General features: G+C 33.6%; 1 protein-coding gene across 2 annotated transcripts in view; it reads right to left on the bottom strand.

Annotated features, from left to right (window-relative positions):
• KRAS (KRAS proto-oncogene, GTPase) overlaps positions 1–27,334 on the bottom strand; it is a 33,954-nt gene extending 6,620 nt beyond the window's left edge. Inside the window, exons 1-5 of one of the 2 annotated variants that reach the window (XM_029953272.1) lie at positions 27,129–27,334; positions 11,280–11,458; positions 9,670–9,829; positions 2,584–2,699; position 2,504 (exon numbers count right to left, since the gene is read on the bottom strand). In XM_029953272.1, coding sequence (XP_029809132.1) covers position 2,504; positions 2,584–2,699; positions 9,670–9,829; positions 11,280–11,458; positions 27,129–27,239 — 567 coding nt within the window. In that variant the 5' untranslated portion in view covers positions 27,240–27,334. The remainder of the gene's footprint in view (positions 1–2,503; positions 2,505–2,583; positions 2,700–9,669; positions 9,830–11,279; positions 11,459–27,128) is intronic. The other variant, XM_029953271.1, reaches the window with a different exon arrangement.
• Positions 27,335–27,460: the final 126 nt, after the last annotated feature.

The raw sequence follows: 27,460 nt of genomic DNA, 5'->3' as shown, positions 1-27,460 counted from the left end.
TATGTAGTCTACTCCATTTCAACTACTTTTTTTTTATAATTTATTTATCTTTGAGACAGAGACAGAGCACAAATAGGGGAGGGGCAGAGAGAGAGAGGGAGCTACAGAATCTGAAACAGGCTCCAGGCTCTGAGCTGTCAGCACAGAGCCCGACGCGGGGCTCAAATCCAGGAACCTTGTGATCCTGACCTGAGCCGAAGTCGGACGCTTAACCGACTGAGCCGCCCAGGCGCCCCTCAACTACTTTTATAATGAAGAAAAATGGCAATAGTAGATTGAAGATAAAATGGTAGAAGCAGACAAAATGAAATACCACGAGATGGATATTGAGAAGACCCTGTAAGTTAAAAAACAATACAAAAGTATTTCGGGGACAATGAAAGCAGAATGTGATAACGTTACCGTCTTCTAAGATTTTGACAAATACTTTAGGTTATAATGTTGCACTATTAATATTTAACTCTTATGTAACTTATTAAAATTAAACAATTGCAATGATTAAGGATACATTACAATTAATTCAAACGGCACAGAATTCCTTTTTTCCATATGAGAACTAGTCATTTTCAGACACACATTTATTAAAACAAAAAGTATCCCAGTAATTTTGTTTACACCCATCCATTTTAGGACTAAGAAAAACACATTTGTATATATTTATTACTTTAAAATTAATTTTGTAAAAATATTTTTACTTAAAAATTTAAGTATTACCAAGTATACTTTTAAATAAGATGATATCCATGCCCACTGAAAAAAGCAAGGATTCAATTCATCATGCCCACTAATTACCTGACATTTATACTACATAGTCACAAGTTAGAAATCTTAGGGAAGTATATGCCTCCACCTTTGTTTTAAATAAAAAAGTGTAAAACTTACTTTATTCTAAGTAGTTTCACTTTTTAAAAAAGTTCTTTTCAAACTGCATTGCAATGTTAAGTTTTACCACAATTTTTAAATTAAGATATTACTCTACAGAATGATACTCAAAAAATATTAAGAGTTCATAAATCTCAATAAAAATTAATGCCAGTCATGCTTTTTTTCTTATGAGTTTAGCAGATTAGTATACCATTTATCTTTTGGAACAGAGTCTATTATTCAGATGTACACTTTATGCTTTTGGGCGATATACTATTTCAGAACTCAAATCAATTTAATAAAAACTACTGAGTTAAATATTTTCTGAGTAAGACCAAATTTAATGTGGGCTAGTTTAGAAAGTACACTTAGAAATTCTACTCAGTAAATCCAAATGGGCAGTTTCTGTGTACCAGGAACCTTTTTTTAAAAAAAAAATTTTTTTTTACTATTTTATTTATTTTTGATACAGAGAGAGACAGAGCATGAGAGGGGGAGGGGCAGAGAGAGGAGACACAGAACTGGAAGCAGGCTCCAGGCTCTGAGCTAGCTGTCAGCACAGAGCCTGACGCAGGGCTCGAACCCACAAAAGTGAGATCTGAGCTGAGCCAAAGCCAGAGGCTTAACCGACTGAGCCACCCAGGCACCCCACCAGGAACCTTTTTAAATCATGGTCATGCAAAGATTAAAAATACATGATTCTGGCTAAGATTCTACTGTTTGGGAATCAAACATAAAAGAGGTTATTTCAATGTAAAATGCCAAGCATGTAACAGTTAAGAACAGTATATTGGATAGTATGCCCATTTAAGGCTATAAAGAAAGATTCTTGGATAGTAGAGAATCATGAAAAAAATGTTAGCTAATTAATATGGCTATAGATAAGGATACGGGCATCCAAACAAAATCAACAGCCAAGACTCAAGGAAAGGTAATAATATGTCTTGTTTTGTTTTTTACATAGGACCAAAAAAAAAAAAAAATGCTTCAGGCAAGGAGTTTTTAGGAATAAGGCCAAAGGTTAGAGGGGTAAGAAGATGTTAAGATATATATGCTATAAAGTGTGAAATTTTATTCCATAGCAACAGAAAGTCAGTGACTGGACTTAAAGAAAAGACAATGACATTTCTTTTAAGTGTATCTCTTTGGTTGCACTGTCAATAAAGGCAGCAACAGGTAAACCAAATAAGTTATAACAGTCCCGTCAAGAAATGATGTGAGAAAAGTTGGAATGTAACATCAAAGGAATTTGTGGTTGCCTCCAAATGGGAGTGCCAAAGAGGGATGTAAGAGTAATCCCAAGACTTCCAGGCTTCTTACGTGGGTAAAACGATGATGTTGCTGTCGCCGAGTTAGAGAACACAAGCAAAACAAGTATTTGCTTGCAGAATGTCCAAAGGAAAGAATACACTGTAAAAGTGCGCCATTCCCCACCTTCTGGGCTACTCAACCTTACTCCTCTTTACGGTTTTTCTTTTTTTTTTTTTTCCCTCTCTAGACCCAATGACAAATGTAGTCTACAGCTATCAAGACTGCGTCAATTAGAATTAATACACATTAGATTAAAAATAAGTATAGTAATGATGGAAACAAACTACCAATTTCTTATCTTTTAATACTGCCAATCAGAATCCCGCACCCTAGGTAGTTCTAAAGTGGTTGCTACTTTGTTACCTTTGAAAGACATCTGAACTTAATATGCTGAACTTACCAGATTACATTACAATGCATTTTTTAATTTTCACACAGCCAGGAGTCTTTTCTTCTTTGTTGATTTTTTTCAATCTGTATTGTCGGATCTCTCTCACCAATGTATAAAAAGCATCCTCCACTCTCTGCATTGTAAAACACAACTTCTTTAAAGTCTGTTTCATTGGCAACTGTAATTTATTGGGACAGCCTTGTGCAAGAAGTTTAAAATTATGATCTTTACTTGAGAATTTCTTTTTAAAACAGACATCAGATTGTTTCAAAAAAAAAGTGGGGATGCAGTTTTAAAATATGGGCTTGAACCTGGTTTGTTCTTTAAAATCACTTTTGTTTTGTAATGGAATTGGAATTTTTTAAAGCAATTTAAAGTAGGAATTAGGAGAGATCATGAAAACTCTAGGACCTGTATTAGTATTTGTGTATCAACTAATGCAATCATTATAGTTTGCTAGTCATGGGATTAATCAAAGCTTAAACTGAAGTCAGATTTAAATTATCTGACTCAGGAAAAACAAGCATGCCTGCTTCTCCTACCCGTGCCTTACATGGGGAAGGAGGAGAAAAATGGTACAGAAGGGATATTTAAACACACTCACACAAATACCTCGAATTTTATAAAGTTGGGTCAAGGGACTGGAAATTTGAGTTCTATCTTCAGTTAAAACACTGTCCAGACCATTTCTAGGGCCCACAAGTGGAGCAGAGATGGACTTTTGTAGTGGATAGCTACATTACTTAAATAAAAAAGCTACATGAGGGACATCTACCATAATATGAAAACATCATGAATTGTTTAAAGTACACACACAGAATACCAACAGTGCACTTTGTTTTCTTATTAGAAAGAAGTCTTAAAAATAATTTTTAGAGCACTATCCAATTATATTGGCTTCCTACCTTCCATTCTAATTTAAATACTCTAAAGGGACAAAAGGATTTCTGCTTAAGGCTACAGTGAGAAAGCTAAGACAACAAATCATATATGGCCATATGGAGGTTAACAAAGTTTTTAATGTCCTTTCCAGTCCAGAATAGTAAGCAGCAGCCAAAGGGGACAGAGTATTCAGCTAACTGTACTCCTAATTTATCTAGAAAAACATACCACCAAAGTTGAAGCTCACATCTAAAAGATATCCACAAATACTAATCTCCATGTAGTACAAATTAACTTAAAAGATTAGTATTTGTGTTTATTCTTCTAAAAGAAAATGTAAATATTTAGAAAGAATGGCATATTTTATTGCACATTTAATTTTAAGCTTAACCTGTTTTTACTTTAAAATGAATTACTTGCCATGGGGATTGACATAATTGAACTCTCTGGGATTGGTAACCTCAATCTTTCTAAGAGCCAAATGTGACACAATGAACCCAGTACCTAGAACGCTAATACATATCAAAAATATGATTTGTAGTTTTAAATTCAATCAGGCACAAAGGATTGGCCATTTAAATATTAACTGAAGTAAACCAACAACTAAGGCTTAATTTTTGCATGTGAAAGCACACATTCATTGCCTATACTAGTTAAGGAAAAAAAAAGATACCTCAATTCTTAAGTGTATATTACTTTTTATAAATCACAAGAATATATTAAGCACTGCTTCAGGAGAGTTCTATAATTTATCTTTAAAGTAAAACTTTAAAATTGATAAAATTAAGTTTTCTTAAGAAAGAGGTATTTAAATTTGCTATTTATATATTAAAATGTACATTTCAAGTTATTTATACCACGCAGTAATATATTTCTATTCAGCTATGTAGTACAAAAATCATTACAGCCCAAGAAAATCTGCATCTCTTTTTAAATGGAATCAATTTACTCAACTGGCTGGCTGGCTGGCTAAGCCAACTACAAAATAAAAATTTCCAACCATTTTCTGAAATTATTAAATATACTGATACTTTAAATTAGATAGCCATTTGTGCCTGTATACAAATTTTTTAAATTTTAATATTTACCATTCACAAGAGGAGAGGGTGTATTTTTACTTTTTAAGTCCTTAAGAATTATATATTAGAAATTCTCATTAAATAAATAAAAGATAAATAATTTAAGGCATTAAAATGACTTGAAAAGTACATAAATTGTAAAGTATGAGCTGGCATTTAGGATATTTTCACAAATGATTCTCTTTCAATTCAAAAATCAATGCAAGAAATTAAAATATAGACATATACACATAAAAATAAAACAAACCAGGTAAAAGCTCATATTTTTTAAGAATGTAAACTTTTACTCCTATTTAAAAAATAGTTACAAGATCAATAGAAAAGTAGTAAAAAATGCTGGGGGGTAGGGAACAGGGTTTTGGTCCCCTACTAATTTAGCAGAAGCAAGTTTTGATTGTAACTTATTTCCAAAATCATTTTGAACATATCTACTTTTTAAGTGTGCACATCCCCATCACCAGTACAGGATATGTGATTTTTGTTTCCAGCAATGCAGAGAGAGAACTGGAGGCCAATAATTAAGAAGAAAAGATTACTACCCACCACCAAGAATTCAGTATTAGGGCCTCAGTGGCTAAGATAATTAATAGTGAGAAATAGTTATTCCAGAGTGACTCTGTTCACTTTTTATTTTTACTAATTGGAAATTATATTAGATTTTAAAGAGTCAGTTATTTTCTCAGACTTAAACTACTTCTCATTTCCTACTAATATGCCTTACAATCATACTGACATCAGGAGAACATGATTTATTCTTGTGTGTACCTTCAACCACTGGCACTACCAAAGAACACTGATTTCATACCCCAAAATGTGTAGGTAATTTTTAAAGACAAAGTGCAGCTGAAACAGATATCCAATATCCACTGTGGCCCGCTGCTATAAGCTCTTAACTGGCACCCAATGATTTATTCTTAAGAATATGGCTCACTGCCACACATACTCATTTTCAAATGTTACTTACTAAACTTTCAATATTGAAAATATTTATGTAAGAACAAAAGTGTATAATATAATTTTTTTTAAATCACGAGATTTGACAATCTCAGTTCATCTATCATCTGAAAACACACCTGTGAGACTAAGGAAATAAGAGTATTCCACACCAGAAGAGGAATTGTCAACAAATAGCATCACTGTATATCCTGGTGTCTATAATGCTTTCACTAAGTGATTTCATTTTACACAAGTTCTTGCTAAGTGACTTATTATCAGCAAAAATTCTTGCAAATTCTTTCAAGGAAACAACACTTCAAATACTGTCAGTAAAAACAGATGCAGGACTACTGGCGTTCTTGGTGGACAGGCATGGGGTAAACTAGATGGATTCTAAAAAACAATTCTGTATTGCTGTATTTCTCAAGACACATGGCTAAACAATAGTCCATCTCAGGTACTACTGACATGCAGCAAAACCACCACATGGGAGGTTATGCATGGTGCACAGCAGGTGCTCGGGAATTGTTTTATTTTTAACTTGCAAAAAGTTAAAGTTCAAGATATCTATCTCATGTACACAAACGCAACTACAAACTATTAAACAGAAATATGACACATAAGGAGTTTCTTATTTGGTTTGCTTTAAAACAATTTGACCAAAAGTTTTCTTTAATGGAGGTCTTCTCACAACTAATTTTAAGTATCTAGAAATTAACAATAAGAACCAGGAAACTAATCAATCACTCAACATTTTTAAGTTATAAATTTTCCCAATTATAAAATTTTCCCATTATGGTCATATTGAGACCTCCAGAAAGCAAAAAAGCTGAATCAGGAGTAGCAGATATGCAAAGAATTCTGCTTCCGTCATCCACTTTACTGAATACTCCCCAATTCTGATTTTAGCAGACTGGAAAACACACAGCTGATTACCATGGTATCAATGTTTTGGTTCTAACAGTCTTTGCCAACACTGCATCCACTGCCCAATGAGGCCGGAAAAATCTGGCAATGACTAAACTACCCAGATAAACATGAACTAGGGGTTGCAGTCTTTATATCCAGGAACACAGAGACCACGTAAAGCATATTAGCAGAAAATAAAAATTACTCTGGCCTTTCAGATGTGGACTAAAATATTATAAAAAATATATATACAATTCACTGTATTCTAGCCTATCTGATGGGCTTTTTAAATTACAAATTTCATAAGATATATATTCTGTAATCCTGTCTTAAGAAGTATTAGAGTAAAACTCCTATTTCCCTTTCATAGACTATGTAAGTTTTATTTTAAAATTTTAGTGTTAGCCTGCAAATTTTAAGTCAAAAGTCTTACCTAACTTCTAGCATCTAATCAAACAATAAGGTTCCCCAGAGAATCAGGGATCAGCACACTACCGGCCGCAGGCCAAATACAGCCACAGCCTATTTCTTGTACTGGCCACAAGCTAAGAATTATTTTTGCATTTGTAAAGCATTATAAGAAAAAAAAAATTGCAACAGATACCACTTGTGGCCCCCAAAGCTTAAAATAACTTTAGTCCTAAATGAATGTCTTATTCCTACTAACCTCACTTATAATTATGTTTGGTGTTTGTTTTTTAGGTCCATGCTCAAGACTAAAATGTAGGGCATTAAACAAACTGCTGCTGATAAAATGCAAGAAGAGTATACATATTTATTTTGTTCAAATAGCAAATAAATAATAGCAGATGAGTAACAAAATACTTTGCAGAAAACAGGGCTTCAAATTTTCAGAAAATCTGGAAATGTAAATTTTAAAAATTTTTACGTATTTCATAACCTCCACAATTACTTGGAATAGTTCTTTAAAGTCCTCCAAAAGCATGCAAATATCAAATTAATTTCAGCAGAGGAAGATGAATAAATTTTTCAAAGGCAAATCAACAAGTCCATGGAATAAAAAGAAGTCAAAGATCAGAAACTAAAATATCTAAGTTACAGTTTAGCAACATAAATTATATAAAGATATGAATAGGTTATAAATATAAGAAAAGCTGAGTGTTAGAAGAAATAAAGTACTACAAGTATGCCTTTATATTACTCTGCATTTTAATTAGATCATCTCTATATAAATATCTACAAAGCAAATTTAAATTAATCCACTTCCATATCATACATACATTTACCCTTCCCACCTCCCCCCATAAAAAAAAATTATAAAATCTACAAATCTACTTTAAAAGGAATCCAGGTAATTTTCAGATTAATTATGAATGTTGTGGTCTAGCAAAGCATTAACGTCAAACACTAAGAATAAACTAGTACTTCTTAGGTAATAACCATACATGACACAGCTAAAAGGCTCTTATCCTTGAGAAACAGAGGGCAACACTGTTGGAATAAAAAGATGACTCCCTTTTACCATCTTCTGTGTTGTCCCCTACCCCAAGTCTGGTCCACATACCAAAACTCATCACCTGAGAGCCTTTTAGAAATGCAGGATTACAAATCCCAACCTGAACCCACAGATTAGAATCTGGATTGGAATAAGAAACCCAATCCATTCATATGCATATTAAAGTATTAGCAGCCCTGCTCTATTTGCAACCCTTCATAACATTAGGCAAAATCTCATATATTTTTTTTTTGTAAAATGTGAGCTAAAATATTAACTAATATCTAAAAAGTATCTTTCAAAAGTTACAAATAATCCAAGTTAATAAAATGTTAATGGTATGATTTAGCAGTAGGCATGTTTACATTTTCAATAACATTCCTTTAATTTTACATTTGCAAAATTTTCAAAAGAAAGTGCTGGGAGAAAAGTTATAAATATTATAATCATGTTTTCTGAGTACTTCCTCTATAAGGGAAATCAAGAAGTCTGGTTGGAGAACATCGGTAAAAAGAAGACAAAAACAAAACTCTTCCCAGTCTTTAGGACCTGGGAATGGATTTGAATGAAATCTTAACTCCTCTAAGGGGAAGCGCAACATACCAACTTCTTTCTTTAACCCGGTAAGTCAGGTTTTAGAATGAGATACCTGTACTATAATCAAACTGCAGAAATTCAGCTTTTAATCCCCCAAAACACTTAAAATAGAATTCATTGTTTTTTCAGTGTGTATCAAATTGGTATAGCGATGGAAGCAGTGCATAAGTTTTTCCACTAGGTTAACAGACATAACTAGCTAAAGGTGTTTACACCTTTACAAAATTCAGTGAAAGTTTTTGGATACTTGTTTTTATAAGTTTAACCTGTTTTATATGTAATGAATTGTTCATCAATTTTCTTAACTCCTAGCATTACAGAAGTTAAATTCCACAAAATTGGTTTTCAGGGTTCACAGGTACATGTAGCAAAGCCCAAAATAAACATTCATCTTGTAAGGAATATATATTGATCAATTTCTTAGCATATGAAAATTATATTCCATCATATCCTTATGTATTCCTTTCTAGAATTTTTTTCTATATGTTAAACTCTCATTTCATACAAATAGGTTAAATAATGTCACCTAAAAATATTTGATTTCACCTAGAGAAAATGTTACTTTTAAAAATGAAGATAATTTTTGAAAAACAAAATTCAGGGTCATTATGGCATTAATTTTTGTCAGCATAACACAGCAAACAAATAACTGAGAATTTCTATTTACTTTCTAAATATCCTCTCACTTTAATTAAAACTTTCTTCAAAAATAAATATATCCTTAAAAAAATTCTACCAATGTAAAATTCTTCAAATACAACAAAATTTAATCTAGAAACACATGCCCTAATACTCTTCAAAACACTTCTAAAATAGGAAACTAAGTTATTTTTTCGCCTGTTCTTTGACTTTATAAATATAACAGTTTAAAAAAATTTCCACATTTCTTGGATGCTCAATGTAAGATGTGCTGAGTTTAAGAGAAATGCTCAATGTGGAAAGAAACCAAAGCCAAAAGTAATACCATGGACACTGATTAAGAAATGCTGCCCTTTCATGTCTTTAAAAGAACATTTACCAAGTAAACATTGTTTTATTTTCTATTTTAGCATAACAGAAAGAAACATTAAGTTATATCAAGTAATGTAACGGTCATGCTATCAGGTATGTACATTGATCAGTGCTCTTGCCTCCTGCCCTCAAAATGATGCCATCAGAATATAGGTTAGCAAATTATGATTAATGATTAAAATTATGATATAGTTTACAGAAAAGAGATTCATACTGATTATAATTTCACTTACCTGTCTTGTCTTTGCTGACGTTTCAATAAAAGGAATTCCATAACTTCTTGCTAAGTCCTGAGCCTGTTTTGTATCTACTGTTCTAGAAGGCAAATCACATTTATTTCCTACTAGGACCATAGGTACATCTTCAGAGTCTTTAACTCTTTTTATTTGTTCTCTGAGGAAGAAAAAGAAAATTACAGCAGAGACATTAGTAACAAAAAAATCTTTCAAAAACTGTCCATAATTTTATCTTATAAAATACGGCTGAAAGAAGGCATTTAATGTAATTCCTAGTTTCTACCACACCAAATTTTCCTTGCTTCTAGTTATTTTTTTCTCCATTTTAAACAGAGAATTTGTCTCTTAAAAGGTAAAATACCCAGAAATACAGGAAAACTACAGTTAAATAGGTTCATATGCAGGTAGGTTATAATGATAAAACAGAAAATATTGAAAAATTCTAAGCCAAAAGAGTGCTATGCCTAATTTTTAAAATTATAACTTTAGAAACATATACTGTACATGTTATTAAATGTATATGTACAGAATTAAAAATGTTTACACAAAAACATAAATTACAACACTGACCTCACTGTCACATACCTTTCTCAAAAAAGAGTCTACCACGGTGGAAAGAGTCTGGTATCTATGTGGACAACACTGATGTTACTACACTGTTTATTCTGTTAAAAGTCCTTCTACAGGTTGATTTTTTTCAATATGATGTGTATAAACTCTAAATCTGGGATAAAATTATATTCCTTCACAATTTTGGGTGAATTTCAAAGATACACCATGGAGTAAGAAGCAAGTAGACAACAGTCAGAACTGGTTCAGATTCTCAGTTCCCCTACTCATTAGCAAAGCCTTTATAGGTTAACAAACATATTGACACCAATGTACAATTCAACAAAAACACTGTCATCCACTCAAATTTCTTTTTCTCTATCACCAGACTACAAGGAAAGCATGCAGTAAGAAACGTATTAGATACAATGTTAAACCTCTTAACTGGGCTAACTCACTGTTATAGACACAGCTAACGCATGGGATATTTAATACGCACTCTTTTGAAAACTGGAAATCCTCGAAGAAATAGAATATAAAGTATATTTAATACAATAATTCTTTTAAAGTAGTCAATTTTATGTAGATTTGTCAGATCCTTTATAAACTGTAATTTTTCTAGTATTTCAATCTTTCACAACTTCAGAGTTTGTTTTTCTTAACTGTTTAAAGCCAATGTTTTTCCAGTTCCAAGAAATTCTACACTAAATATACTCAATTATTTTTAAGGCTATTTGAGTGGTACCACCTCAATTACCTCAGCCTCAATTGATGGCTTTCATTTTTATGATGGCTCTAGCTTAAGGCCCTGTGACCCTAGTGTACGGTGGTTAAGAGCACAGTTTTTAAAATCAAACAGGCCTAAAGCACCGCCGTCTATGCAATCTGGAATAAGTTACTCAACTGCTCTGATCCTCAAGAACTTAATTTGTAAACGCCTACCTCATTATTATTTTAAAATTCAAATGAGATAATTTATGCATGATAGTCAGCAAAGATTCAGGAAACGAAAGCTATAATTACTCCTCAATGTCATTTTATTATCAACTTAAACCCACCTATAATGGTGAATATCTTCAAATGATTTAGTATTATTAATGGCAAATACACAAAGAAAGCCCTCCCCAGTCCTCATGTACTGGTCCCTCATTGCACTGTACTCCTCTTGACCTGCTGTGTCGAGAATATCCAAGAGACAGGTTTCTCCATCAATTACTACTTGTTTCCTGTAGGAATCCTGAGAAGGGAGAAACACAGTCTGGATTATTATGGTGCACCTTTTACTTTAAAAAGGTGTTATGCACAACTCAACAACATAAAGACAACCCAATTCAAAATTGGGCAAAGGGACCTGAATAGGTATTCCTCCAAAGAATATACACAAATAGCCATTTCGCGCAGGAAAAGATGCTCAACACATCATTAGGGAAATGCAAATGAAAACCACAAGGAGCTACCATTTCACACTCATTAGAATGGTTTTAATTTTTTTTAATTGATTTATTTTGAGAGAAAGAGATAGTGTGAGCAGGGAAGGGGCAAAGGAAAAAGGAGACAGAGAATAATCCTAAGCAGGCTCTACACTGTCAGCACATAGCCTGACGTGGGGTTCGAGCCCATGAACCAAACCATGAGATCATGACCTGAGCCAAAATCAAGAGTTGACGCCACCCAGATACCCCCAGGATGGTTATTATTCTTATTAAAAAAAAAAAAAAAAAAAAAAGGAAACCAAGTGTTAGCAAGGATGTGGAGAAACTAGAAACTTTATACATTGCTGGTAGGAATGGAAAATCGTGAAGTCATTGTGGAAAATAGTTTGGTAGTTCCTCAAGAAGTTTAACATAGAATTACCATAAGATCCAGCAATTCTATTCCTAGATATATAACCGAAAGAATTAAAGCAGGAAGTCAAACAGAGACTTGTATGCCAATTTGCATCACAGCATTATTTACAATAGCCAAAATGTAGAATATATACACAATGTGATATTATTCAGCCATACAAAGAAATGAATTTCTAATATATATTACAATATGGAGGAAACTTGCAAAACATTGTCTTAAGTGAAATAAGCCACACACAAAAGGCAAATATCTATGATTCCATTTACATGAGATACCTAAAATAGGTAAAGCCACAGAGACAAAAAGTAGAATAGAGGTTATATGGGATGGGGGGGAGGCGGTTTATTGTTCAATGGGCACAGAATCTCTGTTTGATATGATGAAAAACTTCTGGAAATAGAGCTAAAGGCTGCTCAACATTGTGAATTTACATAATGACACTGAATTGTACACTCAAGAATGGCTGCAATAATATATAAAATATATATTATATATAAGATACATATACCTTATCACAATTTTAAAAATTTATAAAAAAGCATTATGCAGAGATCAACAATGCAAGTGTTCATATTATTAACAAAAAGACCCAAATGCTCTATTAAAGAAAATAATTATTATAGAAGTGGGATAGCTCTACCAACTCTGTTATTCAGGATGATTTAGAATGGCAAGAAAAATCAATAAATTTACAAATAATTGTCATGCATCTGTTTACTTACAGTCAAAAGAATATATAACGTCAGTACTGAGGATTTTAAGGCACTTATCCATTTCTGAAATCCTGAAAACAACATCTAACAGCCAGATGGATACTACGATAACTCTAGAGAGCATGACTGTTTTGTCTGCAAATTCTGTGGGGCCTCTATTAAAAGAGGGATCAAGAAAAGGAGGGGGAAAAGATGGATATCTTAAAGAGACTGTGCAACTCTTAAGATTGAATAAAGCAAAGGGAGTGGATAACATTATAGAATCTTAAAAGGAAAATCTTATTTTCCTCTGACTTTTGATTAATACTTAAGACTTCATGTACTCTCTGTCGAAATAGGACTCAAAAAATAAGGGGAAGGGATTGTGCAAGGTAAGGTGAAGTCATGGAATAAGAGGGAGGACTGAAAATGTGTATAAAGTGTAAACCAAGGACTTATTGTTTCGTATTGTTCCACATGTAGGCGGTAGTATTAAAGTGTCCTTAATTCATGATTTACTGCATAGAGCATTCTGTCATTAAAGAAAAAGAACGGTCACTAAAAATCATGTTTTTGGTAAAATATTTGAAAATTCTTTATAGAACACAAAAATATATATATGTAGCATGATCCCAAATATATGAATATATCTATATAAACTATCTGTACATATTATTTTTAAATTGGTGATATATACATCAAAATGTTAAAAGGCTGTGTTTTTGATAGAGTTAAGATATAACTAACTTTTTTTGGCACTAGATGCTATATTAAACATATTCCTTTCTATGATTTTTAATTTTTTCCTAATGCATTGAAATCTTTTTTTTTTTTTATTCATTTTGGGAGAGAGAGATAGCATGAGTGGAGGAGGGCAGAGAGAAAGAAGGAGAGAAAATCCCAAGCAGGCTCCAGGCTGTTAATGGAACAGTGAGATCATGACCTGAGCTAAAAAACCAAGAGTCAGGTGCTTAACCAGATGAGCCACCCAGGCGCCCCTATGACTTTTAATTTTAAAAGTGTGAAAGACTAGCCTATTAGACTATGAGGTCATGGTTTTCTTTTAAAGTAAACAATTTTCAAAATTGTCTATAATAAAATTAATTCTCTTCAGACAGAAAAAAAGGATGGATATTGATTTACCAAACAAGAAGCTTTTTACTAAAGATCTGAACATTTGGTTAGCATTTTTTAAGCCTATCCTCTTAACTAAGTACTTGAAAGAACTCCTGTGTATTATAAATTGAAACCAGTATTTTTGATGTGTGGTGAAAGAGCAGGGATTGAGAGCAAAGTACAGTGTCTTAGTCAATCCACTCATTACCCAGGTGTGGCTACAGACCAAAGACTTACCTTACCTATTGCTATCACTTCACATTCTTCACTTACCAATTCTAACTTAGGTTAACCTTAGAGTTGATAGTTTCCTTAGTCTTCACATATAAACATTTCTACCAATAACAAAGTTAAAGACCACACTTTTCTAGAGCCACCAAAGTCTGTACCTAAGGTGTGGCTGGGGGACTATTCACCACCTGTCCACATGTAGTTCCTCCAAGATGTACCTCAGTGCATTCCCATTTACAAAATTTTGAAATGCTTTGCATTTTTGATGAATACTCCATCAAAGGGACTGAGAAACTGGAAAAGCAGTCCCTATTCACTGATACATTTCATTCCCATTATCGTTTCCCTTCTAAACCCTAACAAAATTGCCAGCAATGTTCGGAGTCACATTCAGTTACTGAACAAAGTAATCTACAATCTACTTATGTGCAATAGAGTAGAATATCCTGATTAGAAATAATGGATTTAGGTTAGAAATTCAGTATTTCCAATGCTAATTTTAACCAGAATCATCCTTAGAAGTTTAATCAGTCACTGAGCTATATAAAAAAGCAGTGCAACTTGGTAAACGCTTAAGAACAAAGTGGTAAACGGTAATGTATAATCTGAAAAGAATGACAGGTTTGGTGACAAAGCAAAAAGCAAAATAAAAATGATACAAAAATACTAAAGATTTTGTTCTAACTTCAGATTAACCATAAGAAAAGAAGTATATGGAGGTAGAAAAAATTGACATCGATGTAGATTCTTTCCCAAGATTAGAGTCTAAATAAGGGTTCTGCAAACTACTGGCCCACAGGCCAAATCCTGCCCACTTGTTTTTTCATGGCCCACAAGCTAAGAACAGTTTATGTTTTTAAATGGTTATTAAAATAATTAAAAGTAAAAATTATGTGACAAAGACCAATGTGATCCTTTAGAGAAAAGGTTGCCACCCCCTGCTCTAAGCTAATAAAATAACTTCACAAATCTGAAGTATTCTCAGTGCATACTATTTGTTCTTTTCATCATTAAAGAAAAATCACCACTTTGAGAAAGTAAGCAATTTAAAAACACACGGATTGTATAATGAAACTAGTTAAGAATGAAGCCAGAAACAGATCAAGACTTCACTTTTTAAAAAATTTTTACTTATTTTTTTTTTAGGTTTTATTTATTTATTTTGAGAGAGAGTGAAAGCGAGATAGCATGCAAGAGCAGGGCAAAGGCAGACAGAGAACTGTGAGATCATGACCTGAGCTGAAACCAAGAGCCACCCCGGTGCCCCTACTTTTTTGTTTTTAAAGTGAGCTCTATGCCCAAGGCGGGGCTCAAACTCATGGCCCTGCTGAGATCGAGTCCCGTGCTCTACCAACTGAGCCAGCCAGGTGCCACAAGACTTTACATTTTTATTTAGTATTATTTCCAGCCTTTCAAAGAGAATAAACTTTTCTATCAGGTACATAGGTTACTAACATCCTTTGCAAAATGAGGATAAAGCCACTTAAATTAATTCAACATAATAAAATGAAGGAAAGTCATTCCATATATTTTCCTTCATTTCCAACCAAAGTGCTATTTTTTAATTTACTGACAAGGTAAAAAACTTTTCTAAATGAAATCTACCATGCTGCCAAAACTTAATCATAGACAGAACACAAACATTTCTGGTGTTAACAATAAATAGGCACAGTCCTTTTGGAAAGCAATTACAGTATTCACCAAAAGCTATATATACAAATGTTCACAGCCTTTCACAGAGTAATACCACTTCTGGCAAATGTGCTAAGGAAAAAGGGTTTAATTTTTTTTTTTAATGATAGTTAAAATGGACATATACCTAACATGGCATCCTGAGATGTCTTACAAAGAAAAATTACATAAGCATTTAATACTGACTTACAACATTATGCCATTTATCTATTTTCAAAATGTACTTTAAAATCCAAGCATCCACCACCACCACTACCATCTGCTTAGTCCCTGACAACTATTTGGTTTCATGCAAATTCTTACAACTGCTTCCTAGCAGGGATCTGGGTTGTTACTCTTATGATATGTTTTCCACAGAGCAGCTAGTGATTGTTCTTAAATGTCGGCTACATCATGTCACTTGCTTGCTTGCTTAAAGTGTTCTAATAGCATCCCTTCCTTTTTAAAAAATAAAATCCAAAGGACTTACCACTGTTCTTCTTCAGCACCTCTGTGTTTCCTTCACGGCATGTATTATAATGTGTACCTATGTATTTTGTTGTGTAGTTGTTTAATTACTGTCTATATACCATCCATGATGGTTGGGCACATATCTGCTCTGCTCACCACCATACATCTCAAGTGTAAAGTCTTGCATACAGTAGGTAATCAGTACTGTCTGTTAAGTAAATGAATGAATCCATTCAATGTAAATACATGCATACACTATAACACAGTCTACTACAAATAAGTACAAGTTTAAGATATTGTAAATTGTATTAAAACAATGAAGTTCTAAATTTTAAAATTATATTGACTCAATAAATTTTGTATTCAAGCAAATTTATATAATATGAAAACTTTAATATAAAAATATAAACAAAGCAATATATAAGAAAAATTTAAAAACATTTATGGGAGGGAAGAGAGTAAGACTACAGAGAACACAGGGGCATTTAACTGTATTAAGTTTTGTATCTTGAAAAAAAAGAAGGATTTATACCAAATGTGGCAGAATGTTAAGATATGCAAAAGCTGGTTGGTGCATGTACCAGCTTCATCACCACCAACAATGGATTTTGTAGTTTACCTTTTTTTAATGTTTATTTATTTCTGAGGGGCAGAGAGAGAGAAATCATGAGCAGGGGAAGGAAGAGATGGAGGCACAGAATCTGGAGCAGGCTCCAGGCTCTGAGCTGTCTTCACAAGCTTGACACGGGACTCGAACCCATGAACCATGAGATGACCTGAGCTAAAGTCGGACGCTTAACCAACTGAGCCACCCAGGCACTCCTTTATTTTTCTTTAAATTTCTGTCAGTTTATTAAGCTAAAAATCCTCATTGCTTTAATATCCATTTCTTTAAGGACTAATAATGTTATATAAAATTTTTTTCATATTTCCATATTTATTCCCATCACATGTGTCCTTTGCCCACTTGGAATTTTCATCTTTTTGCAATGACTTGTATAATTTTTGAAGTGTTTTCCAGTTTGTTAAAACACTTTTAAGTGTTGTTTTATGTATAGAAATTTATCTGTGGAACCATTAGAGAAATTTGAAAATTAAAACTATATCATTCAAGACGATATAAACTTGTTGACCAAGACATCACTTTGTCAATTTTCTACTATAATTAATAGTAACCAAGTTACTCAGTCTGTTCATGCTTTAACACACTCAGTTTAGTTTTCCAACTCAGGCAGTGAAACCCTGACATGGGAAGACACTATAGTAAACAAACAAACAAAAAAATAGTATGTCAGATACTGTGACAACCATATTACAAGCATTGTCCTACTTAATCTCCATCTTCATGCTGCTGATTCCATCAGATGCTCTTGTAAATATGAACAGGGCTGCTGAAAATGTCAGCTGAAGTATTATTTGGAGATTTACTTTTGAAATGTTGAATCAGGTTTTCTTAACGCATTAAGTACCATAAGTACTTTTCACATACTGCTAAATAACATTTATAGCGAAAAATGAGAAATTCACTTTTACTCTCTTAATGCTCAAATATTCTGCCACTCTTCCAAAAGATTATTTGTATCCATCTTAGAATGATGTGTTCCACCCTACTGGTTTTAAGCCATCGAAGATTATTATAGAAAGCTAGTTCTCAAGGGCAGCTAGAATCCTGTATAACTGCCTAATATGTTAGAACTGTAGTAGGGAAGAAACATGGAATTTGAGAGAGATAAATGCAGGCTCATGAGCTCATTTCCACCTATCCACTCGACTCAACTCTCTCTTGGATCATAGGGAAACAGAAAACGTCTACTAAGTACCATATACTATGCCAGGAAGTCTAAAGTTTCAGACCTCAAAGAGCTAGGTCTGCTAAAAGAGATATGATATACAGATAATTAAAACACAATGAAATAGGGGCGCCTGGGTGGCTCAGTCGGTTAAGTGTCCAGCTTCGGCTCAGGTCATGATCTCACAGCTGGCGGGTTTGAGCCCTGCGTCAGGCTCTGTGCTGACAGCTAGCTCAGAGCCTGGAGCCTTCTTCGGATTCTGTACTTCCTTCTCTCTCTCTGACCCTCCCTGCTCATGCTGTCTCTGTCTCTCAAAAGTAAATTAAAAAAAAAAAATTAAAAAAAAATTTTTTTAAAAAGCACAATGAAATAAATGCAACACCATGTGCTGAACAAAGCACAATGGAGGCAGCACACAAGGAAGAAGAGATCAACTCTGCTTGTATGAGTTAAAAAGACACAGGAGGAGAAGGCCATTCCAGGCAGTAAGGAACAAAGAGAATGCACAGAAACATGAAACACTATGTTGAGTACATGGAACCAAGAAATTCAATACAACTTTAACTTAGAGGAATTACAGGTAGAAGTGAAACCGCACAATCAAGAAGTCAGCTTCTGGAAGGTCTTGTCTGCCACATTAAGAAATTTTGAACTCCATCTTATACTAAATTACTAGAAGGTTTTTAAATAGGGAGAAAAGATCAAATTAGCAGGTTCACTGTTAGCATTATTATGACAAATTATAGAAAGGAACCAGGTTGGAGGCCAGGAGATGAGTTAAGAAACTATTACAAGAAATGCTAGAACCTGAAGGCAGCAACAGCAGTATAGATGGAGAAGATTAAATATTTTGAGAACTATTTAATGACTAAAATTGGCAGAACCACCCTGATACATTGCTGGTGGGAATGTAAATTTGCAACCACTGTGGAAGAGTTTGACAGCTGCTCCAACAGTTAAACACAAAGATACCACATGACTCAGCAATTCTGCTTCTAGGTATATACCCAAGAGAACTGAAAATATGTATTCACACACAAAAGTGTACACAAACATTTATAGCAACATTATTCAGAATAGCCAAAGAGAGGAACCCATGAACTGATCAATAAACAAAGTATGGTGTTATCCACACAACAGAATATTACTCAGCCATAAAAAGGAATAAAGTATTAAACTATGTGATAACATGGATGGACCTTAAAAACATTACCCTACATGAATGAAGACCAAACACAAAAGGCCACATATTGTATGATTCCAATTATATGAAATATTCAGAATAGGAAAATCCAGAGACATAAAGTAAACTAGTTATGGCCAGCAGCCAGCAGGAGAAGGCACTAAGGACTGACAGCTAGTGGGTTTGGGGCTTCTTTTTGGGGTGACAAAAATATTACGGTCATATAACTTATGAATATACTAAAAACCACTGAACTGTGTATTTTAAAAGGATGAATCTTATGCTGTATGAATTATATCTCAATTTTTTAAATGCCAATTTACTGACTAGGCATAGGAACTGAGGAGAAGGGTAGAGGAAAAGAGGAGTTCAATTTGGGGCATGTCAAATTCCCTATGCTTACGGATTTGACCTGGAGGCAGTTTGATACAGAGATCCGATGCTCAGGACAGCAATCTAGGCTAGAGATATACTCCTGGATCTTCAATCTGTGGGCAGCTACAGAACTTCACTAAACCTGTGGTGTGAGTGTGGACAAACTACTTAACGTCTCACATACACTAAGCCGTTGTTCCTTCAGCGGTAAAAGTAGGAAACTAGTAACAGACAGGACTCTGTACACAAGTTAGGATCAAAGACTATGAAAATCCTTTATAAAATGAAAAGTGCTATAAAGAAGTTAACTATATGATTTTATACATTACATTACACTTGCTATTATAGGCCAAAAAAGTCAGAGGGCAGGCCACTGGCTACTAGGAACTATATGGCAACAGTAGTATCCTGTTTTTATAGGATCATTGAACATCTACACTTGGACTACTTTTTGCAAAACTGGTCACCAAATTTCAAAATATATATAATGGAGCTGGGGTCAGCTCTAGGGAAGGAAAGCTAAAACCCTGAAGATTACAAAGGATCTCTGAGAGTGTTCTCATGACAGGATTTTTTATTAAGACATTGGTTAAAAGTAATAATAAAGAACACAAACATTTCTTTACTAAATGAGGAATACTTTAAATTATGAGAATGTTCAATCTTAGCTTAAGACTAGAAAAAATAAAATGTACACTACTTCCAAAAGATAAAACTGGTTCAAATCTGAATAAACTCAAGGAAAATTTGCATAACAGATTTTGAAAATAAAGGTAATAATAAGCATACATCTATAACCTATTGGAGTCATGTGGCATCCTGCCATAAATTATCACTTGATGCCAAGGACAGAATGTGAAGCAGGATCAATCATGGATCAACCTTAATAATCACAAATGCCAATATAATTTTCATGTTTTGTATTATATATCTCTCAGCTATTCTTTAATTGGCCTAATACCAATTTCATTATCCAAGATACATCTGCATGACTCAATTTGTTGAGTCTTTAAAAAGAAGGGAGAAAGTGAATTATGAAGGAATCTAATGGTATCCACCATGTTAGTGACTTTTCTCCCTCAAAAATGAGTACTTAATCTTCCCTCTCAAACAGTATAAGTTCATTTTTAAAAACCAAATACTACAGAGAATGAGTCTGGCTTAACTCCTACCACTTTTTATGTACATATTCACACTGTTTTTATATCCTATATGGAATCACACTCTATACAATGTACTATGATGCAACTTTCATTTACACAGTGGATATTTTTCAAGGATGGTACATATAGATCCACCTAATCCTTTTGACAACTGTATAATACAATTTGTATAGATAAACCATAATTTAATTTTACCATTCCCTACTGGTAACCATGTGGATTATTTCCATTTTTAAAAATCATAACACTGCAATAAACATTCTTATGTATTACACATCTTAAACATTTATCCAATCCAATCCTTGGGATCAATTCCTAGAAGAGAAACTTCAAAGCACATGCAGCTTACATTTTAATACATATTGCCAAACTGACCTCCAGAAAGTTTATAGTAAAGTACACTCCCACTACCTCATAAAGAGTGCATATACTTGCCTACACATCCTTCCCAGAATCCCTCTCTTTATAATCTTAGCCAATATCAAAGTAAAAAATGTTATTTGTTGTTTGAACCTGTATTTCTATATTAATGACATCATTTGATATGTTTCTATGTCATTCATTTTATTTTCTTTATTTTTGATGGATAGGTTGGCTATTTATAACTTTAGCCTCTTTTTTATTCCATTTGGGTGTTTGCTTTTTTTCTAATTTATATATGAGAGCTTCCTGATTCATATATGATGCAAATACTTTTCTCAGGTTTCCTTGTATTTTTGTTAATGATGTCTTAATTTTCATGTACCCAAACTGCTCCATCTTTCCTAAATGTTTTCCTAAAGTGGTTTAAGAATATTTTGAAAATGAAAAGGATCCCTACTTTTCTAAATGGAGAAAAATATTTAATCCCAATACCACAAATATAAAAGCTAGCCTAATGTTAATTCACTCAATCTGTTTTACTTAAAATAATACTGCAAGAACCAGGAGTGAAAACTGGTATCATTTTATTTCAACGGCTGTCTGCTATAGAACAGTAAAATTTATACAAGGTAGAACCAGAACCTCTCACCATGGGAAAAAAAGAATGGAGGAAGATGAGGAAGAATGAGCTCATGATTTTTAAATAAAACACGTTCCTCAGCCCTGACCATCAAAAACAGTCTAGAAGCACTGACATCCCAGCAGCAATAAACACACCTAACATCTAGGTCTTTTTTTTTTTTTTTTTTTTAAGTAATCTCTATTCTCAATGTGGGGCTCAAAGTCTCAAAACATTGCCCCACAGGGTACATACTAAATAAAGAGAAGATACCTTTACAGATAGAAAAGTGATAGCCATCACCTTAACCAAATAATCAATGTAACCTGTTTAAAGATAACAGGTATTCACTGTAGTACTTTCCCATAGTCTGAAAAATTTCAAAATAAGAAATTGAAAAAGTACCTACCATAAGCACTGTGTCCCTACCTAATCCTCTCAAATATTTTATTTTTACTACCCATTTCTACAAATTGTATTAAGATTACAATAATACAACTGTTCCATAAACCCACACACTCTTTGACAATACACTTAAAAGAGATGCAAGAAATCTAATGCCCTCCTAAAGCACAAAGCCTCCAAATTAAATAGAATGAGAATCATTTTCTAGAAGCACTGCTCTTCAAAATATATCTAAGACCAGAAAGCTTCATGAAGGCAGTGAGATCTGGTCCCTTTTGCTCTATGTATCTCTAGCCCCTAGGAAGACTGCATGGTACAGAGTGGGCACTGAAAATTATGGAATTAAGGAATTAGTTGCACTGTTAAAAACAGAATCTTAAGAGATGCCAAATCATAAAAACATGTTTTTCCTTTCACTTACTTGCATTACCAACTTTCATTGTATGTTTGTAAAGCTTTGTATTTATAAAAACCAAGTGGGAATAAAACATGTCTGATAATTTTTAACATTAAGGTCTAAATAAGCAGTTATTATTATTAAGTAAATATTTATTCTTAAATTGACCTAAACAGAGCTTGAATTTTATGTTACTTTATTCTAAAAATCAGGTGCTCACAACTATTCTACAGTACTATAAAAATCTACAAAATGTGAACTTTCACAATTCGCCACTTTCCAAAGGCCCTTTCTTAACACCCTGTGTAGCCTGTCACCAGGCTTTGAACTCAAGTGTAGCTCCTGTGTGCATGACAAAAGTCAGAGTTAAAGGTGATATTTTAAACTTTAAAAAATTAATCATATAAAATAAGACTTTTAAATAAAAGTTACAGGGCATCTGGGTGGCTCAGCTGACTGAGTGTCTGACTAGATTTCAGCTCAAGTCATGATCCCAGGGTCATGGGATCAAGCCTCATGTTGGGCTCCACATGGAATGTGGAATCTGCTTAAGAATCTTTCTTTCTCTCTCTGGCCCTCTCTCCCATTCAGCCTTGCTCGCTCTCTCTCCAAAAAAGAAAAATTGACGTTTTAAAAATATTAAATCTTATTTAAAAAATAATAAATAAAAGTTACATGGTTAAATTGATTATACCTACAGCTTAAATAGGAAAAATAACCAAACTTGATATTTCACTGTTATTTATAATAAAGGTGAGTAAATTGACCAGTAGAGGGCACTCACTTGAAAGAGGGGAAAGCTGGCCAAAGCCCTAAGGAAAAAATGCGTGTACAAAATTGCTGTCTACCTTATTTTAAAAACACTGTTTTAACAGAAGACTAGAATAACCTAATACACTGTTAGTTTAAAGTTTAAATCTGTGTTAACGTTAGAATATGTAACATAAATCTTATTCAGAGACTTGAATTTGACAAAGAAATGTTTAAAGCTTTCTGTAACACTTGAGTGTCTCAACCTCAGCACTACTGAAGTTTGGGGCCAGATAATTTGTTGCGGGAGCTGTCTAGTGTACTGTAGGAAGTTTAACAGCATCCCTGCCTCCACCTCTAGATCACAGATGCCAGTAGCAGTCTCCCTTCTCAAGTTGTGACAACCAAAAATATCTCTAGATATTGCTAAATGTCCCCTGGGAAGCAAAGCCACCCACCCCCTCATTGGTAACTCCTGGTACGTATACGTCTAAAACCAGAAAAAGAACAGTTGACAACATTACCCAATGCTTTTCCCATACCACTCTTCAACATGGGTTTAATATTATGAATGTTCTCTCTTTAATGCCTTATTCAGCAAATAAAATAACTCCATAATTAATAAAAAAATGTTTATTAAATAGAGAAACAGATAAATCTTGGTGAATAAATACTCCACAGTTCAGAGCTCTACAGATGGAACAAATCAATCCCAATTGTGAATCCATCTTCCTGAGTATGAAACTTGCATCAAAGTAAGGCACAATACTGAGACTGAATTCTAAGTGTCACATTAACAGAAGCATGGAAATGTCCATGAATTACAGCCTGGAAAAAAAAATACTTCTATTTTTGCTAGCATATTATATCCAGTAGATACATAATATATATTTGCTAATCAATCAAAGGATCATTTTGATCTCAGGTTCTATAACTAGTATTTTTTAAAACGAGATTTTTCTCCTTCCACCAAACTTTACTTTGGAAAACACATTTCAGAGAATGTGTTTTGATAACAAGTATTCTCTGAACTATAAAAGTTTATGTTATTTCTAGCCTGGTACTGTGCTTGGAAATTGCTTTCACTTTTTAACATTCTTGTGTCACTAACGATGACTTCATTATCTCTGGAACTCTTTGGTGAACGTCACAAAAGATAAAGGTAAAATGTTTCAGGACAGGAGTAAAGTTGATCGTCATGCGCAGAGCCTCCAATATAAATGTGCTCTACGTATGCGCCACACCTGTCTAATTCTATGTCGTATCTCTGCCACTCAGATGCCACTGGAATAGAATGCTAAGTTCAAATTCTGGTGTATTGATATATCTGAATCAGCCTCCAATATTAAATATCCTCCTAGCTTAAAGACTAATGTTTCATTTTTAAAGTTATATACAAGGGTACGATGGAAATCCCACCTAACTTGCTCTCAGAAAACTTAAAATTCCATTACTTACTAGCTAAGTATCCTCAGGCAAGTTACAACCTCAGAGATCATTAGCTATAAAATGAATCAATGACCACCTTCTTTACCTATCTCCTAGTATAAATCTTTATAAATTCTAAATCACCAGAAAATGGGATTATTTAATTTTTTTAAAAATTTCCTCCCACTTGTTTTAGTGCAAGAAAACTGATGAGAATTCCAAATGTGCAGTTATGTCCTCTCTCATTTTCTCTCTGACCTACATTATTCACCAATCAAATCCTAACTACAGTAGTGATATCCCTAAATCTCCTTTTTAACTTTTTAAAAAATATCAAGTCAGCATTTTAGCTTAACTACGATTTATTAAAATAAGCTACTAAATTATGTTGCCTTTCTTGTATATGAATTACTCCAAGAATTTAATTTGTAATTTGGGAGACAAGGGACCATCTCAGATAGCTTTCCCCGGATGGCTAAACTCAGGAGGGAATGCCAAAGTTTCAAAGTTCATAGGTAATCAATGCTTTCAAAGTCTTCTGGTTTGGCAAAAATCATAATCACCGTTATGGGTTTGAATTTATAAACTTTTTCTACTTTCACTCAAACTAAAGGATTAATTTTTGGTTTTATTTATTTCAGATTTATATCAAAAACAATTTTGACAGAAAGGCTTCCTAACATGTTTTGTCACATTATCTTGTCCAGCATTCATGATCTATGACAGGAAACCGAGTGTCATGGAACTCCTCAGATTTTCAGAGAAGAGGAGGGTAGTTCTGCTAAAATCATCTTCTAAAATCCCAGGAAAACTTCCGTGTTTAACTTGATTTCTATTAAAACTTCCTTTTAACTCTGACTTAAAAGGATGGTTTTAGAATTTAATCCTTCTCGAAGAAAAAGAGAAAACAAAATAAAACCATCATTACAGCCCTGAACTGACTCGGCAAGAGGAAAAGAGAAGACCATTACACAGGTGCTCCACCTCAGTCAGACTCTTCCCTTGACCCGTGCCAGTAAGAGCTGGCTCAGTTTAAATCAAATCTCCCCAAATAAGCATCACTTCTTTTCTCTTCTGCAGTATGAAAAATATTTGACATTTTCCTCATGAAGTTATCTAATCAATCCTCAAAGCTCTAACTGCATAAACATCTTGCCAAGGCCACCAATGCCCTCAGAATCTACCTCAATGCAGTCAAAGTGTTTTCTGAAGACATCATATGGCACAGTCCCTTAACAGAGCATCTTAACCTGTTCTAGATTCCACAGCCAGGGACTCAAGAGAAAGTTCTGGGAAGTTTTTCAGAGCTGATTAAAAAATTGGTATGATCTGCAGATCCAGAATAAAACGCTAAGGGATTAGGACTACCTAACCTGTGGCAAAGATGTCTAAGAAATAATCTAAGAGCATAAGTCTATTTCAAAGACGAGGCGATATATTTATTTCCATCTCCACTGATGTTATAGTTAACATGAATATTCAGCCTATGTATAAAATATGCTCATAATTCCATTCTGGAAGTGAGTTAACAAGGACAGTTATGTGCCATCCCCTCCTGTAGGGCTTTTGGATTAAATAAATCCTTATCTGCATGAGATAATTTGAGTATAGTGCTGCCAGGAGGCAGTAGGAAATACTCCATGACCTCTCAAGGTCTCTTGCAGGCCTTTATTCTATTACTCTGCTCTTGGCCTATATACTTTTAGCAATTTTTTGTGAAATTAATTTAAAAATTATTCATTAATTCGCAATAAAAGCAATTCTAAAATTTCCTTGAGTAAATTACAAGAGAGCTGAGAAGCAAAGGTAAGGATTGGATGTGGTACCCTTCTATACGACCTGATACAGATACAGATATATAGACACAAAGAATGAGCATTTAAAAATGTATCATGTAGCTGTAGGTGCTCCACTACTTCAAAGTGACGAGAAAACAAGAAAATGCTACTAATTAGGTCTATTTTTAAAAACCAACCATCAAATGATTATATTTTACCAGTACAATTCAACTATAACTTCTATATGTGACATAAAAATAGCAAAACAAACAAAACATAAAACAACCACATTTTTTAATGACTGTAAGTTGTAAAGTCACATTTTTACCCTCTCATAAAACTCAGAAATACACTTATAATCAAAAAGCACATATACTAACACAGAGTGAATGTTATACATCTTAATATTCTCTAGAGAGAAGAAAGGCTCTCCATACCTCTGGTTACGTATATAACTTCACAATAAAGCCATGCAACCCAAGTACATTTTAGAAAACTTTGTAAAATCATTTTCCGTTTAATTGCCCTGTAATGAGCAGTCACAAAAAATGATCAGAGAAGCCCTTTTTTGTACCCAAAGAACAGGCCTGCACAAATCAATATGCGTAATGTTAAAACAAAATTTACCTCTATTGTAGGATCATATTCATCCACAAAGTGATTCTGAATTAGCTGTATCGTCAAGGCACTCTTGCCTACGCCACCAGCTCCAACTACCACAAGTTTATATTCAGTCATTTTCAGCAGGCCTTATAATAAAAATAATGAAAATGTGACTAAATTAGAACATGTGGTTAATATAAATCAGAACATGAGGTTAATATAACCCACTCTATCAATACCTTTTAACACAAATTCACCTTTATATACAAAATCACTTCAAAATGCCTCACAAAATTCAATGATGAAAACTTCAGTGGACTACAGATGAGTGAATACTGCAATGAATTGCACTTCAC

This window comes from Suricata suricatta, chromosome 10 (assembly GCF_006229205.1).
Source record: "Suricata suricatta isolate VVHF042 chromosome 10, meerkat_22Aug2017_6uvM2_HiC, whole genome shotgun sequence".
In the NCBI taxonomy this organism is placed as follows: domain Eukaryota; kingdom Metazoa; phylum Chordata; class Mammalia; order Carnivora; family Herpestidae; genus Suricata; species Suricata suricatta.
Note: the sequence above shows the minus strand (reverse complement) of the source record. Positions and strands in the feature narration are given on the sequence as shown.